Source organism: Carex rostrata, chromosome 4, assembly GCF_964058835.1.
Source record: "Carex rostrata chromosome 4, lpCarRost1.2, whole genome shotgun sequence".
NCBI classification, from domain to species: domain Eukaryota; kingdom Viridiplantae; phylum Streptophyta; class Magnoliopsida; order Poales; family Cyperaceae; genus Carex; species Carex rostrata.
This window is the reverse complement of record NC_135921.1, coordinates 10124329-10138749: the sequence shown is the minus strand read 5'-3', so window position 1 is coordinate 10138749 and position 14421 is coordinate 10124329. Positions and strand designations below refer to the sequence as shown.

Genomic DNA, 14421 nt, shown 5'->3' with positions numbered 1-14421 from the left:
TGCTCTCCGTTAGAGAAGCAAAAGGAGAAGCTCAAACGGCATCCGCCGCTGCCCTCCCCCGAGAATCCGTATCCTCTGTAGTATTGTAGAGGATCACCCTCACTTTACGGTTTGAGATTCGGGTCGCAATAGGGGGCAGTATTTTTGAGCTTTGAGATTTGTGCCAAGTTAAAAGAACGGTCCGGATCCACCAATTAGGGAATCATTGTAAAAGATTCCCTTGTGCGGTACCCTACTGGATCCGAATTCCTCCCCCGAACCGACCGATGGTGCCTTCTTCGTGCTCTCCGTCCTTGATCCCCTGACCAGCGCCTTTTCCGCACTTCGTGCTCGAAACGCTATAAGGTTTTACCTGCGGTGGTTTTGATCTGGTCCGTTCATTTCGGATCGGATGGGCTGGATTAAGGATTCACCAAATTTTGAATTTTTTAAAATTCAGATAAGATCTGATTTGATCCGTTTCGATCCGAAACAAACGGACCAGATCAAAACCACTGCATCTAAAACCTCCGCAGAGATACGCTTCCCTTCGTGCTCTTCCTTCTCGAAACAAAAAAAAATTGTGGCCACTAGACGGAGCCCTCACACACAGCCATGTCAGTGCAATTCCACCTCACTCGCTCCTTCCTCCTCTCTCTCCTCTTTGTTTCTATCGCCACGTCGGCCTCGGCCTCGGTCTTCTCCGAGGATGAAGAAACCCAAATCAGCCACTTCCAACAGTACCTCCGTATCCGCACAGCGCATCCCGATCCCGAGTACACCTCCGCCGCCTCCTTCCTCCTCTCCTTGGCCGATTCCATCGGCCTTCAAACCCTGACCCTTGAATTCGTACCTAACAAGCCCCTTCTTCTTTTAACCTGGCTGGGTTCTGATCCTTCTCTCCCCTCTATCCTCCTCAACTCCCATATCGACTCCGTTCCTGCCGAGCCTGACAAGTGGGTCCACCCTCCCTTCTCTGCCACGCGCGACCCCGCCACCGGGCATATTTATGCCCGTGGTGCACAGGATGACAAGTGCATCGCCATCCAGTACCTTGAGGCGATCAGAAATCTCAAAAAATCCGGCTTTACACCTCTGAGGTCAATCCATATATCTCTTGTACCTGACGAGGAGATCGGTGGAGCTGATGGGGCAATGAAATTCGTACAATCAGAGGAGTTTAGAAAACTGAATCTTGGGTTAGTACTTGATGAAGGTCAGGCTTCGCTTAGTGATGAATTCAGGGTATTTTATGCAGATCGATTGCCTTGGAACTTGATTGTGAAGGCAACTGGGTCCCCGGGTCATGGGTCCCGCATGTATGACGGCACAGCAATGGAGAGACTTATGGATTGTGCTGAGGCCATTGCGAGGTTTAGAGATAGCCAGTTTGATATGGTAAAGGCTGGGATTAGACCTGCTTCAGAGGTTATTTCAGTGAACCCAGTGTATATGAAGGCCGGTACTCCTAGTCCCAGTGTGAGTAACGTTGCTGGTTTTGCTCAATTGTTTGGTTTAGTAAAGGAGTGAGGCTATGGTCATATGCATATTTTACAGATAGACCCGTGATATGGATCCATATCTCTATTTTCAAAGTTCAAACAGTCGATCCGACCCATTAAACATGATCTGCATATAAAAATGTACTTGCACACCAAATTTTACATTTTTTAGAAGTTTTTTACTATTTTTTAAAAATAGGTAGAAAATCACTGCTTTTGGATGGTCCAGAATTTTCAAATTAAGTCATTTTCTCCCAATCTAAAAAAGTAGTAAAAAGATTTTAAAAAATGTAAAATTTTGTCACCAGGTACATTTTCATATGAAGGTTATGTTTAACAGTTCAGATCGACTGTTTGGACTTTAAAAACGGAGATATGAATCCATAGTGCGGGTCGCTGTGTAATATGCATATTACCATAGCCTTCTTAGTAAAGTGTTCATTTATTTTATAATACATTGTTAAATGAGCTAATACAAGTCCAGTGCACTCTGAGACATGACATGATTTACCATATTCTCGCACTAGAGTAGTTATTTTAGATTGACAGAAAGACAGAACATAGTTAAATACAGGTGTGACACGCTTATTTAAATTGATTGTAAAATTAAATGGATGCAGGGTTTTGTGATGAACATGCAACCCTCAGAAGCGGAGATGGGATTTAATATACGGCTCCCACCAACAGTACATGTAGAGCAGTTGATGGAAAGGATAAACAAAGAATGGGTGCCCGCATATAAAAACATGAGTTACACAGTAAAACATCTTTATAATTCATTTCAATGTTAATTACATCAAGTTTTGTGCAGTTAGGACATCTATAATTTTTTCTTGTGCAGTTGATTAAGGCCGGACCAGTAAGGGACTGCAATGGAAAGGTTTTATTAACACCAGCAAATGAATCGAACCCGTGGTGGCCTGTTTTCAAACAGGCTGTTATCTCCTCGGGAAATAAGCTTGCTAAACCTGAAATCTTGTCGTCGACTACGGATGCACGTTTCATGCGGGCGTTGGGTATCCCCACCTTTGGATTCTCCCCCATGGCCAACACTCCGATCTTACTTCACGACCATAATGAGGTTAGCTAAATTTTCATTTCTACACTGTTTACTTGTTAGAGATGTAAAAAAGTCACGCCTTGACCAGACCCGTCACGGCACAGCACGGCACATGCTGTGACCATTCGTGTGGTGTGACCATCCTTCGGGAAATTGGCACGGTACGGTACGGCACGCGAACTGATCTGATCATGGCCCGGCACGTGGTCACACGAGTCAAGTGTGATCAGAATCTTAGATCTTTTAATGGTGAATTTCAAATAAACAAACTTAAATTACCAAAAAAATAAGTTAAACATGACCAAAGGTAACAAACATGTGTGATCATGACGTGCCTTGGTCACGGTGTGACTAATGTGTCGTGACCCGTCCATCACGATTTGGTCACAGAACGGCGCGGCATGTGACCCAAGTCACGGGCTCGCAGCACGGCATGTCACCCAAGTCACGGGCTCGCGGCACGCCATGGCACAGCACGTATTTACATCCCTACTTGTAGGATATCTGGCAGTCTGGTTTGATGTTGAAAAAAAAGTTCATTTCGCATTTGCCCTTCCAAAAACTTAAATTATGTATCCTTCTGGTGCTGCAAGTGTCATGTTTATCTTCCTATGCTCAAAAGCTTTCAAATCTATCGCACGTGAACTTCGAAATGGGAATTACCGTGCTACCAAAGCTGTATACTTTCCTATTAAATTAAATGAAGGTCCTTTTTATTCGATAAATATCATGTCAACCTAATATCCATACTGTGGCATTAGTCCAACTTCCAAGCCAAGTTTGTCTTACAGATTAAACATATAATTTTGTGAATAATTTTTTTTAAAGATTTATTATAGAAGCTTGCAAGTGGGGTTATTGTAACTTCTTTTAAAAATAAAACAATCTTAGGTTGGAAATGGATTTGTAACATTCATTCTTGTTTTTGCACTCATGTTCAACTAATCCAAGATCTGGGCTCTTGTCTAAGTAATTTTTCCAATAATTCGATAATAAAAACATCTTGACCTTCTTGATTGAACTTCTAATAAATAACAGAGACATGGCAAACCCCCATACTAGAGTTATTTTGTTTACCATAAGAATTTTGTGATTTAGTTATTATTCAGCAGAGTTAAAGATTCAACATTTGGAGAAGGTCCGTAAAATTGTTGTAAAATATAAGAGAAAAATAAATCAGGTTAAGTATAATAATATTTGGAAAAATACAAAAGTCCGTACATATCGTCATATTTGGTCTCTTCTTGTTCTTAGCTTAGTAGGCCTATCTGAGGAGACTTTCAATATTTAGATTGAATTTTGTGACATAATTCATTAAATAGTCATATTTGGTCTCTTCTTCACATTTGGAGAAGGTCAGTGAATTTTGTTCAATGTTCAAACAAGAAAACACAAAGCCACATGAAATTTGCTTTAGATGTTGAGCCCAATCCAACTTGTTGGATAAAAACCTAAAGATAACAATTTAATGTGATTTTTTGAATAAGTCGTCAATTTTCATGTAGTATAGTGAATTCAAAATAAAATGAATAAATTAATTTTCTCTACCTCTATCCACAATTATAGATGAATGTTCGCGACTAATTTACTAGTCATTATACTTTGGTTATGTCAAGAACCAGATCAATAAATATTTATTATTGGTGGTTGAACATTTTTGGAGGTACTTGTTACATTTATGAAATTGAGTATTGTTGTCAGTCATTATGTGCCAGTTTTAAGAATCAAAATACAGAATAAAAATCTTATGTCAGGTAGCAATAGGGACAGCAACTCCTAAAAACAATCTTAGCTTGTTATTGAGATTTTTTTTTACAAAAGAAACCTTCTTTTGTCTTTGATGGCCGAGTTTCTATGTTTTGGAAGTATATGTATCGTATTTGCAGTTATTGAAGTGTATGGTGACATCAGATTATTTGAAATGGTATCAGAAATTATGTTACAAGAGTATGGCATGTGCAGTCATCTGTACATTGTTCATGTTATACCTCTGGTCTCGTTATGTTGTAGTTCTTAGATGGTTCAATTCAGGCTATTTGGAGCTTCATGCTCCAGTATAATGATATGGGCCACATGCAAATTCGCATCTCCTGATATATCTCAGAGTTGATCTGTTGAAAATCTGGACCATTAAAATTCTTTATGCATGACTCTCAAAGCAATATTGGCCTCGCGCATTTTGAATAGGCACTGGAAAAAAATTGAGGGGCGGACCAAGTAAGGCTCAGGTGTAGGCAGTTGCCTACCCTTTGCTTTTGAAAAAAAAAATTTAGCCCATGTATTTTTGGGCTATTGCCTACCCCTGATCAAATTCATTCTTTCCAACTCATTTTTTTTCCGAGTCAACTCATTTTCTTGCCTACCAGCCCAATTCCTGGGTCCACCCCTGGCAACATGGCCGGATAACCTGGAGTGCATGGAATAACACACACACACACACACAGAGAAAAGAAGACATTAAGTTCCATTTTGGCATTATCATGTTGTCATGTTGTGTACCAGTCACAGATCAAAGCTGGATGGTTTTAGATCATGTTGTACCACCAGCCAACATTTGCTTTCTCATAACATGAGAACTAACGAGTTGGTAACACTGTTGCAGTTTTTGAAGGATGAGGTGTTTGTAAAAGGCATCAAGGTCTATGAGAGCATAATCAGTGCTTTAAGCTCCTTCAATTTAGCAAGCTCGATATAGGAGATCATCTCGACTGTCAAGTCTCATGTAAGGGAGGCAGCATATTATTCTAAATAAAACAAGAATATGTGTGTTTGTCATATATGGCCACTGATTCTTGGCCAGATTGTGCATGTGTACATATACGATGATAAATTATTGGTCGATTATTGGGGACCACTCAGAATTTATAACTACCTTGCTCGTGTTATCTATCAAAATAGCCCTCCTGGAATCTGAATAACCTGATATAGTTGAGTCCATTACTGTTTTGACTAGTGAATCTTCAGGCGATACATAGCCCACATTTGTCATTTGTAAAATTATGTCGAAGTACAGACTGCTTTTTCTCTTATTTGAATAAGAGATCGGAAAAGTGTGAAGCGGTTCATCTTGAAATTCTCTTCTGAATGTTACATAGAAACTAGATTTGGGCCTTATTGACAGAAGTAAATGAAGTTCAGTTCACTTCCATCGTTGGGCTTGAGCTAGTTGTTGTTTACTGTATCTGGTATATATTTTTTTAAGCAGAGAGCAGCGGAGACTATATATTATGAGTAAGGCTTGGGTGCTATGGATAGCATAGAGGTCTCTATGCTACGGCTCAATATTCGAGTTTTAAAAATCCAAACGGTCGATCCGAACCGTTCATCTTATTCTCCATATTAATATCTGCTTGGAGACCAAATTTTATATTTTTCTGAATTTTTTTACTATTTATTAAGTATTTTACAAAATTATTGATCCAACGGTGGCTGCACAAAACAGTAAAACCGTTGGATTAGCGATTTTCAAAGTGGCTTAATAAATAGTAAAAAAATTCAGAAAATTATAAAATTTGGTCTCCAAGCAGATATTAATATGAAGAATAAGATGAACGGTTCGGATCGACCGTTTGGATTTTGAAAACTCGAATGTTGAGCCGTAGCATAGAGGCCTCTATGCTATCCATAGCACCCAAGTCTTACTCATATATTATATATAGTCAAAAATATATATCTTTTGTCATATTGTTTTTGGTAAAATTACAAAAATGTACTTTTGTATAAAATAATTATACAACTATGTCTTATAGTGAAAATTTTGTCCCATTTCATATCTTCCTCTCTGTTTTCAAGTCAAGATATTGTATAAGTACTGAAATCATTGTAGCACTTTCATTTTTCGTTTGTAATCCAGAGTGACTAAACAGGTCCGTGACGGTTCAATTGTTGGTGTCCTGTTTCAAATGATACAATCATCATGTAAATGAGAGAAAAATGATCGGGTTTTTTTTTTCGGTAAACCATATACATGATGATCAGTGCGAGAATCTGGAGAATGCATCCTGGCAGTTTATCTGACCATCTCTGTCGTGATACACTGCTTTCGAGCGGTCAGGATTCATCCATAGGAGTTCTGTACTGAGTTGAAAAAGAATATTACACATGTCAGTGTAGTTGCAGCAGGACAAGAAAATGAGCGGATGATATCAGAAAACAAATAAATTAAATAAACAGCAGGAGGATAATAGCAATTATGAGGATATAAAAATGAAAATAACAAACCGTACAGAGAGGAAGCTTCAGTGCTTCTTCCTTGGTTCCCTTGATCAGAAGCCTCAGAGCATACTGCAGTTGTGGATTCCAGCTGCTCAGCGAATACATCACATCCTATTTTTTTCAAGTTGGTTATTTTATTCTTCTATTAAAAAAGTTGTAATTTCCTTTTGACCCAGCTATTAAGGTGTCTGGTGAAACGAATCCATCATATCCTCGTTTTTTTTCCCTTTTACTGTTGGTTATGGATCTAAGCTGTTAAAACGCGTGTAGGTGAGCATATGTGAGAAGCAACTCACCTACCTTGGATAGAGTCCATATCCTCTGTAATTTATACTGAATTCCAATTATATGCAATTTGTACAACAGGTTCCATCTAAGAGGTAGAAATGGGAAATTCTCAAATTCAAATCCATCAAATTTGATCTTGTTATATACTAATTTGGTGGGTTGATATTTTACCTTGATCCAATATAATTCAAGATGGCATACACATCTTGTCAATTGTCATTATGTCTGATTCAAATTAAACATGGAATAGATCAGAAAAGATGGAGAATAATACTTTTCATAACAATTGTATAGACTTTAATTCCTGAATAGCATGTTTGTACAATTAAGGATTTCTTTTTAGGCCCCATCATTTATGAGTTCTATCTCTATCATTCAAGCTCAACAAATCTGGCAACTGGTATCTTGATGAAGGTGACATGGATGTAATAGTAATAGTTTTTTGTAAAAGCGACTGAAGTGGATGATATACAGACTACATGCATGGAATAACTTTTGGTTTTTGGTTTTTACTCAAAAGAATTTTGACCCACAGATCCAGTATTGCTGCCTTGCTGGATAATATACAAACAAACAAATCATCATGAATTTCTGAAAGATGCATTGGTATAAAATGTATTTATAAAAATAATATAGAGATAATGGATGGATTGCATGAAAATTTAATTCTATAGAAAGAACCATAAAAAAAAACATTCAATTTCTTTAGAATTGATTAAACTGAACAAGATTTTTGATTCCTACAGAAATCATATTTCTAAACTAAAGGAACCGAAAAAATTATTGGTTCCTTCTACGAGATCAAAATCTCAAACCAATCCATCTATTACCCTACATTATATTTTTTTTTAAATCTGTAAATAAAAAATTCTGCTGAAACGGTTCATCAGACATTAGTTCTGCCATAAATAAATGTCTACAGTTTAGTAGTTGATACTTTGCATTTTTTTGCATTGAAAGTAGAAATTGGAAAGTGCTGCTGAACTATAATCCATTTGTCATTCAATCAATCAACTGAACTAATACATTTACAATTGCAAATTTAAGCAAAATTTAAAGAGAATGTTTGCTCTTCTTATTTAGATCTGTTGAGCACACGAAACATTTACTGCAGTTATTAGCTCAAAATTTGGAAAATTAGCTAATAAACTTTTTCATAAAATAAACCAACAAATCACAACATATCCAAATGTAGGACATGCTAGAAATGTATTATAGGATGGTACTTCATTTCAATATGCATAAAAAAAATTCACAATGGATAATTCTAGCACAAATTTTAACTATTATGGATAAGATGTATATTAAATTTGAGTCAATTTCAAATTTGATTGGTCATCTAGCCATTATAACCTATCATTACAAATTCAAATTATTGATGGAAAGCTAATAATTAATTATTAAATTAGTCTGCATTTGATACATGTGCTATTTAAGAAATAAAAATTTATAATGGCAGGTACTATGGTTTATAATTTTCAAATATCAAATGGTGTATATAAACATTACAGTAACATGTGCATTAAAATACTCTTTTAAAAAATTAAGGCAAGCACTTTGGTTTACTGGTTTTTATGGTTTTTATGGTTTTTAATTAATTCACAATAAAATAAAGTCAAATCGATGTAATTGTTTTAGATGCACAGCGGGCATAACATCTAATTAAGATATACAAAGAAAAGTTACTTGAGATATATAATTGAACCAAACCTTTTTTTTTTTAAGGATTGCCATTTAAATGATAGATGGCGGCAGAACCATTTTATACATGAGAAATGAAATTCGTAGCACAAATATCAAGATTTGTTGTTTATGCTTATTAAAAAAAAAAAGAGGGGACTGCAAAATTATTTAGAGGTCTCTAGACTGGAGCTGCATAATTATTTGGAGGTCTCTAGACTAGGGCTGCAGGACCAATTGGCAGTTCCAGTTTTTGAGGCCGCTGATTCATTTGACAGCCTGAATGAATTTCGAATTCTGATCAAACGAACTGGAGTGTTTTTTTTTCTTTTTTCTTTTCTAATATGGTAGAAATAAAAATTTGGGGAGTAATTGTTATTATAAATTGTTACTTTGCTCGTGGCATAATCCATGTACAGCGCTTGGGCGTTGCTTTCCATCTGCCTGAAAATTGTATTACACCTCTCCCTTCAAATTCTAAAGACGGTCAAAGTAAGTGCTGTCCGCAGGTCTTTGTCAGTTGGTGATGTTTTAGTTCCTTATTGGCAAGCGTTATAGAGTGGCATAGTACAGTGTATGTATACACATTTTAAGGAATTCAGATCCGTAACAGGGAATCTTAATTTTACAATTAGTGGATCTCGACCGTTCTTTTTAACTTGGCACGAATCTCAAAGCCCAATAATACTGTCCCGTATGCTAGTCCAAATCTCAAAACGGTTTGGTGTTACAGTACCTGAGAGGATACTTTTCCCATTTTAAGAGGTTCGGATCCTCTAAAAGGAACTCAATTTTTGAAGGGTTGAGGCTCTTTAAGATTCGTGTTTGAGCATCTCAGACGGTCTGGATCAAAACTTAAAAAATGGGTTCTTTTTTGAGATCCGAATTCCATTTTAAGCGAATACAGACAATTTGTAATGAATAAAACCATAAACAATTTGTATTGAATAAAATCATTTGATGTGAATCAATTGACAGACGTTTACTATCACTAATAACATAGAAGCAATCAATTAGAACAAGTAATTAAACAAAACATTTGAGAACCCTGCCTAATATGATGACTAAAACATTATCCTCGCAGTATAAAAGGTGATAGATTAAGACTTTCAGACTATAAGAATCAAACGTGAATGGAAGTCAAGCATTATGTTTAATTAAGTACAAATCATTTGTATATTAATTAATTACATCCGTATAAACGTACATATTCCCTCCGTTCTGATCACCTTGAGATTCGTTTTATGACACAATTTCTGAAGCCAACAGGCAGCAGCCTTTAGTTAGTGGTTTAGCCTCACCTGATAATCTCGTACAGTACAATATACCTTAAATAATATAATAAAGCACAGAGACCCATAACCAAAAGCACAAATAATGAAATTAAGCAAAAACATACAAGCCGACACCACCAACCAAATGACTCAAAAAAGAAAACCCAAAAAAGAAAGAAAAAAAAAAAGCAAATCACCTCACATGAAATGATGAAATAGACAACCTTATAAAGGTTAAAAGAATCTACATCTCAGTACAGGCAAATATAGAGATGTGGGACAAAATTGGTACCATGAAAACGACACTAAGGCACCAAAGTCAAGATCACAACGCGCAAATTCGAACCAAGTGATGAGGCACACTGTCACTGGTGACTTTTTAAATTTTAAGGGTTCATGATTTATACTTGACGCGGTTTTTGCTATGCAGCCAGTGCAGCTCCAGCTAGCAGCTGCAGCTGGGATATATATTTCGCTTTCTAATTAAGACCAGTTCTTACTTCTTAGTACCAAGTACAAATTAAATGCCAGCTTTTCTTAATTTTAATTTCATTATTTAACACATGTCATCTGCGCCATGCGTCCCCATCTCTCTTCACGTTGCCTGGACTGCATGGTATTTTTCTCCATTGGAAGGAACAATGGAGAAGTCCATTTTGTTCAATTTAGTGATATTTTATATATACTATGATCAATTAATGGACATTTATGCATTTTTGGTAGAGATAAAATGGAGAGGACAATATCTTATTGTTCCTTCATTTTATCCTACTTTCAAACATAACATTATTAGTCATAAAAAATATAATGAATATTATTAGTTCTTATAATTGATTTGGTTTTCACAAAGTACTATATATGTTGTGATTTCTTTTACTATTAAGGGTATACAAATTTATTCGGTAGCTAATTTGGTAATATTTTGGGTAATGTGAATTATGGTCATGGTTTTTCATCTTAAGGTTGAAAAATATTTTGTCCATAGTACACATGCTTCTTATACTTATATGTCATTTAGCTCATTTTTTTTATTTATATCCAAAAATAATATAAAATTTAAAAAAATAACCAAACCGCTGCTGTATTTTCAAAACTATCCAAACCGGAAAAAAATTCTGGTTTTAGCACCAATTACCAGAAAAAAAAATTTCCGGCAATTGATGTATAAAACCGGAAAAAAAAATTTCCGGAAATGGGATTTTCTAATTTTTTTTTTATAAAAGTCATTTACATATATACATATACATATATTATAAAAAAAAATGAGTTTATAAAAAAAAAAAAACGACGTTTATAAACAAAATACCAATCGTTGTATGCCTACCATTGAACGAAAACTTAAACTGAATTTTTGAGGCACTAAATTTTTTTGGTAATTGGTGTTAAGACCGGAAAATATTTAAAAAAAAAAATTTTGATATAATTTGATCTCTGCTGGTAAATCAGCAAGTCTAGATTGATACAGGAATCAAACTGCAAAAGTAATTATACCAACATGTAGAGCATTCAAAAATACACATAATTGACACAAATTTCAATTTATTTAAATTTTTCTACAGTTAGTTATGAATTTTCAAAGTTCAACTTTCGAAAAAACTTTAAACAGCCATAACTTTGGCTAGGAAAGTCGAATTTGGGCGTATTACCACTTTTCGGAAAGGGGGGACGAGATGGATCTGATTTTTTTCGGGGGAATTCCGAGTATCGTTGCATCCGAAGCATCAGAATTTCAAAAAAACGTCGTTTAGTGTCTCAAAAATTTAGTTTAAGTTTTCGTTCAACGGTAGGCAATTAGGCATACAACGATCGGTATTTTGTTTATAAACATTGTTTTTTTTTATAAACTCATTTTTTATAATATATGTATATGTATATATGTAAATGAGTTTTATAAAAAAAAAAATTGGAAATACAGCAGCGGTTTGGTTATTTTTTTAATAAATTTTCCAGTTTTAGACATCAATTTCCGGTTTATTGGTGCTAAAACCGGAAAAAAAAAATTCCGGTTTGGGTAGTTTTGGAAATACAGCAACGGTTTGGTTATTTTTTAAAATTTTATATTATTTTTGGATATAAATAAAAAAAATTGGGTCATTTAGTAGATGCATGATTTATATCAAAGGTTTAAATAGCGTGTATCACGTCATAGCGGAATGGCTAAAAAAATAACGGTATGTCCATATTGCACCGCTATAGCGCCATAGCTTTTATGGTCTGAAAACACTATAGCAGCTCTATAGCAGCTCTATAGCGCTGTTATAGCGCGGTATTTAGAACCTTGATTTATATTCAAAACAGTGTAATAGTTAATCCCCGTCTTATAATTGGTAGCTATATATATACTACCAATCATTTAAAAAAAATAATAATAATCCCCTCTTTTAACTCCGCTTAATTCATTAATTAATCACTCTCAAAAGAAAGAAATTAAAAGGTATCCTGCCTTAATCAAGAACTAATGGACATCTCCATTTTGTAATTTAGATGTGGAGTAATGTCAATATTCGTCAGGGACCCCACCCTCAAATCCACGAAGCTTCCTTAAGCCCAACAGAATCCAATTATTTTATCCATTAATTCAATCTAATATGAACAAAGAGCTTATACTACCATTATTGCTTTTTTATCAAAGAAAATGTGCTGGAGCATGTGCCTCTTTTGTATAAAGGTTCAAGTTACATCTGGTGAGTCAAATGAAAATTTATCTCTGTCAACTCTGTGGCAGCTATTTCCTTAATTAATTGTATATGCATGTAACCTACACAGACTTTTGAGTGAGGAATTACTGCTGACAACGAATCAACTTCATTCATTTGAAAAGTTGTACTTCTAAAATTCAAAGGTTGAAATGTGATCTCTGTACTTTATGTATATATTATATATGTACAAAAATGTTAATATTTGATGTAAAGTTTACCATAAATCATTGAACAACTAGATGTTTCTAGTATTTGATATTTAATAAAATTTTAATACATATCACATGATGTTTAAATTGAATGAAATTTGATATCAAACACATGCATATATAAAACTAATAACAATTTGCAAATCTTTTTTTTTTTCTATTTTTTAAATTTTATTTGATTTAATTTGAAAAATATTGTCAAGAAAATTTGTCAAAAATCTCAGCCCTTTTTTTTGTTTTGCTAGTACTTTTTTTTTCATTTTGCATTGACTGTTACCAGATCTCAGCTGGACAATTCAGAATGCAGTGGAGCAGTTTTTCTTTATTTTATTTAGTTTCCTTTCAATTGTAGTAACCAGGAAATGGCGACTGTTGAAATGAATCAATGATTAGTGTTTAGATGACAAGCCATTTGAAAATTCGAATTTGTATGTATAATACTTAAACAAGCTACATGCATATAAAATAGTAGTGAGCGCTATCTGGATAGAAAATACAGCTAGCAATGATCAATCAAGTAGGTATATATTGCAAATATATATAATAGATAAAAAAATCAACGTTGAGCTCTCATGCATGCGTCATGGGAAAGCATGCATGGTTCCTCAAGTAACCTTTTTATTTAGATATGTAATGAATAATTGTGATAATTATATAATTTCAAGCTTATAATTGTATATTCAAGTAACATATATATATAACTGTTGCTTATAACCTTCAAAAAAAACATTACTATTGCTTTTATACGAGTGCAATGGAGATTTTATTTCATTTTGGTGAACGAACGTATAAAGCCCGGTGTGTACTATATAATAGTTAAATGAGGAGGGATTCAATTACACTTTTTTTTTATGATACCGGATTACACTCTATATTTTTAAAGTCCAAACAGTTGATCCAAACCGTTCAAAATGATGGATATATTAAAATGTGCTTGTAGATCAAATTTTACATTCTTTTGAATCTTTTTACTATTTATTAAGATGGGTACAAAATTCGATGGTGTGAAAACAACGATTTTGTAAAATACTTAATATATAGTAAAAGAATTAAAAAAATGTAAAATTTGATCTGCAAAATGCAAATACATTTTAATATATTCATCATGTTTGACAATTTGAATCGACTTTTTGAACTTTGAAAACTTTAAAAAATATAGGATGTAATTCGACGTTACAAAAAGAAAAAAAGATATAAGCTAGTGTATCCCCCTCTACTTAAATATATATATATAGGAGCTTGCTTAGTGTGAAACGCGAACGAGGTTTCAAATATTTGAAAGTGTGAAATTATTGCACCGTACAGCACAGGTAATATGCAGGAAATCAGGATTTCTTAATTATAAATTATTCTTAAACCATGTGCCATCCTTGACATGAATATTTATGGCAAACCCCTTTCTCGGATTCTTTATTTCATTATATATATATATTTTTTATTTTATTTTATTTTTTATTTTATCTTTCTCAGAAACCTCGCTTGCTTTTAGACAAACTTCTTCTTTACAATATTACT

The 14421-nt window shown here is 34.4% G+C and overlaps 1 protein-coding gene across 1 annotated transcript; it reads left to right on the top strand.

Annotated features, from left to right (window-relative positions):
- The first annotated feature begins 545 nt into the window (after nt 1–545).
- Nucleotides 546–5407, top strand: LOC144553171 (Peptidase M20/M25/M40 family protein). Its single transcript, XM_078301271.1, has 4 exons — nt 546–1458; nt 2102–2239; nt 2323–2562; nt 5144–5407. Exons 1-4 carry the CDS (start codon nt 595–597, stop codon nt 5234–5236), a joined length of 1335 nt encoding a protein of 444 aa, XP_078157397.1. The 5' UTR covers nt 546–594; the 3' UTR covers nt 5237–5407.
- The last annotated feature ends 9014 nt before the right edge of the window (nt 5408–14421 follow it).

Coding starts and splice junctions, on each gene's coding strand:
- LOC144553171 (XM_078301271.1), top strand. CDS start 595: ATGTCAGTGCAATTCCACCTCACTCGCTCCTTCCTCCTCTCTCTCCTC. Junction 1,459..2,101: donor CCGGTACTCCTAGTCCCAGT/GTGAGTAACGTT, acceptor AAATGGATGCAG/GGTTTTGTGATGAACATGCA. Junction 2,563..5,143: donor TACTTCACGACCATAATGAG/GTTAGCTAAATT, acceptor ACACTGTTGCAG/TTTTTGAAGGATGAGGTGTT.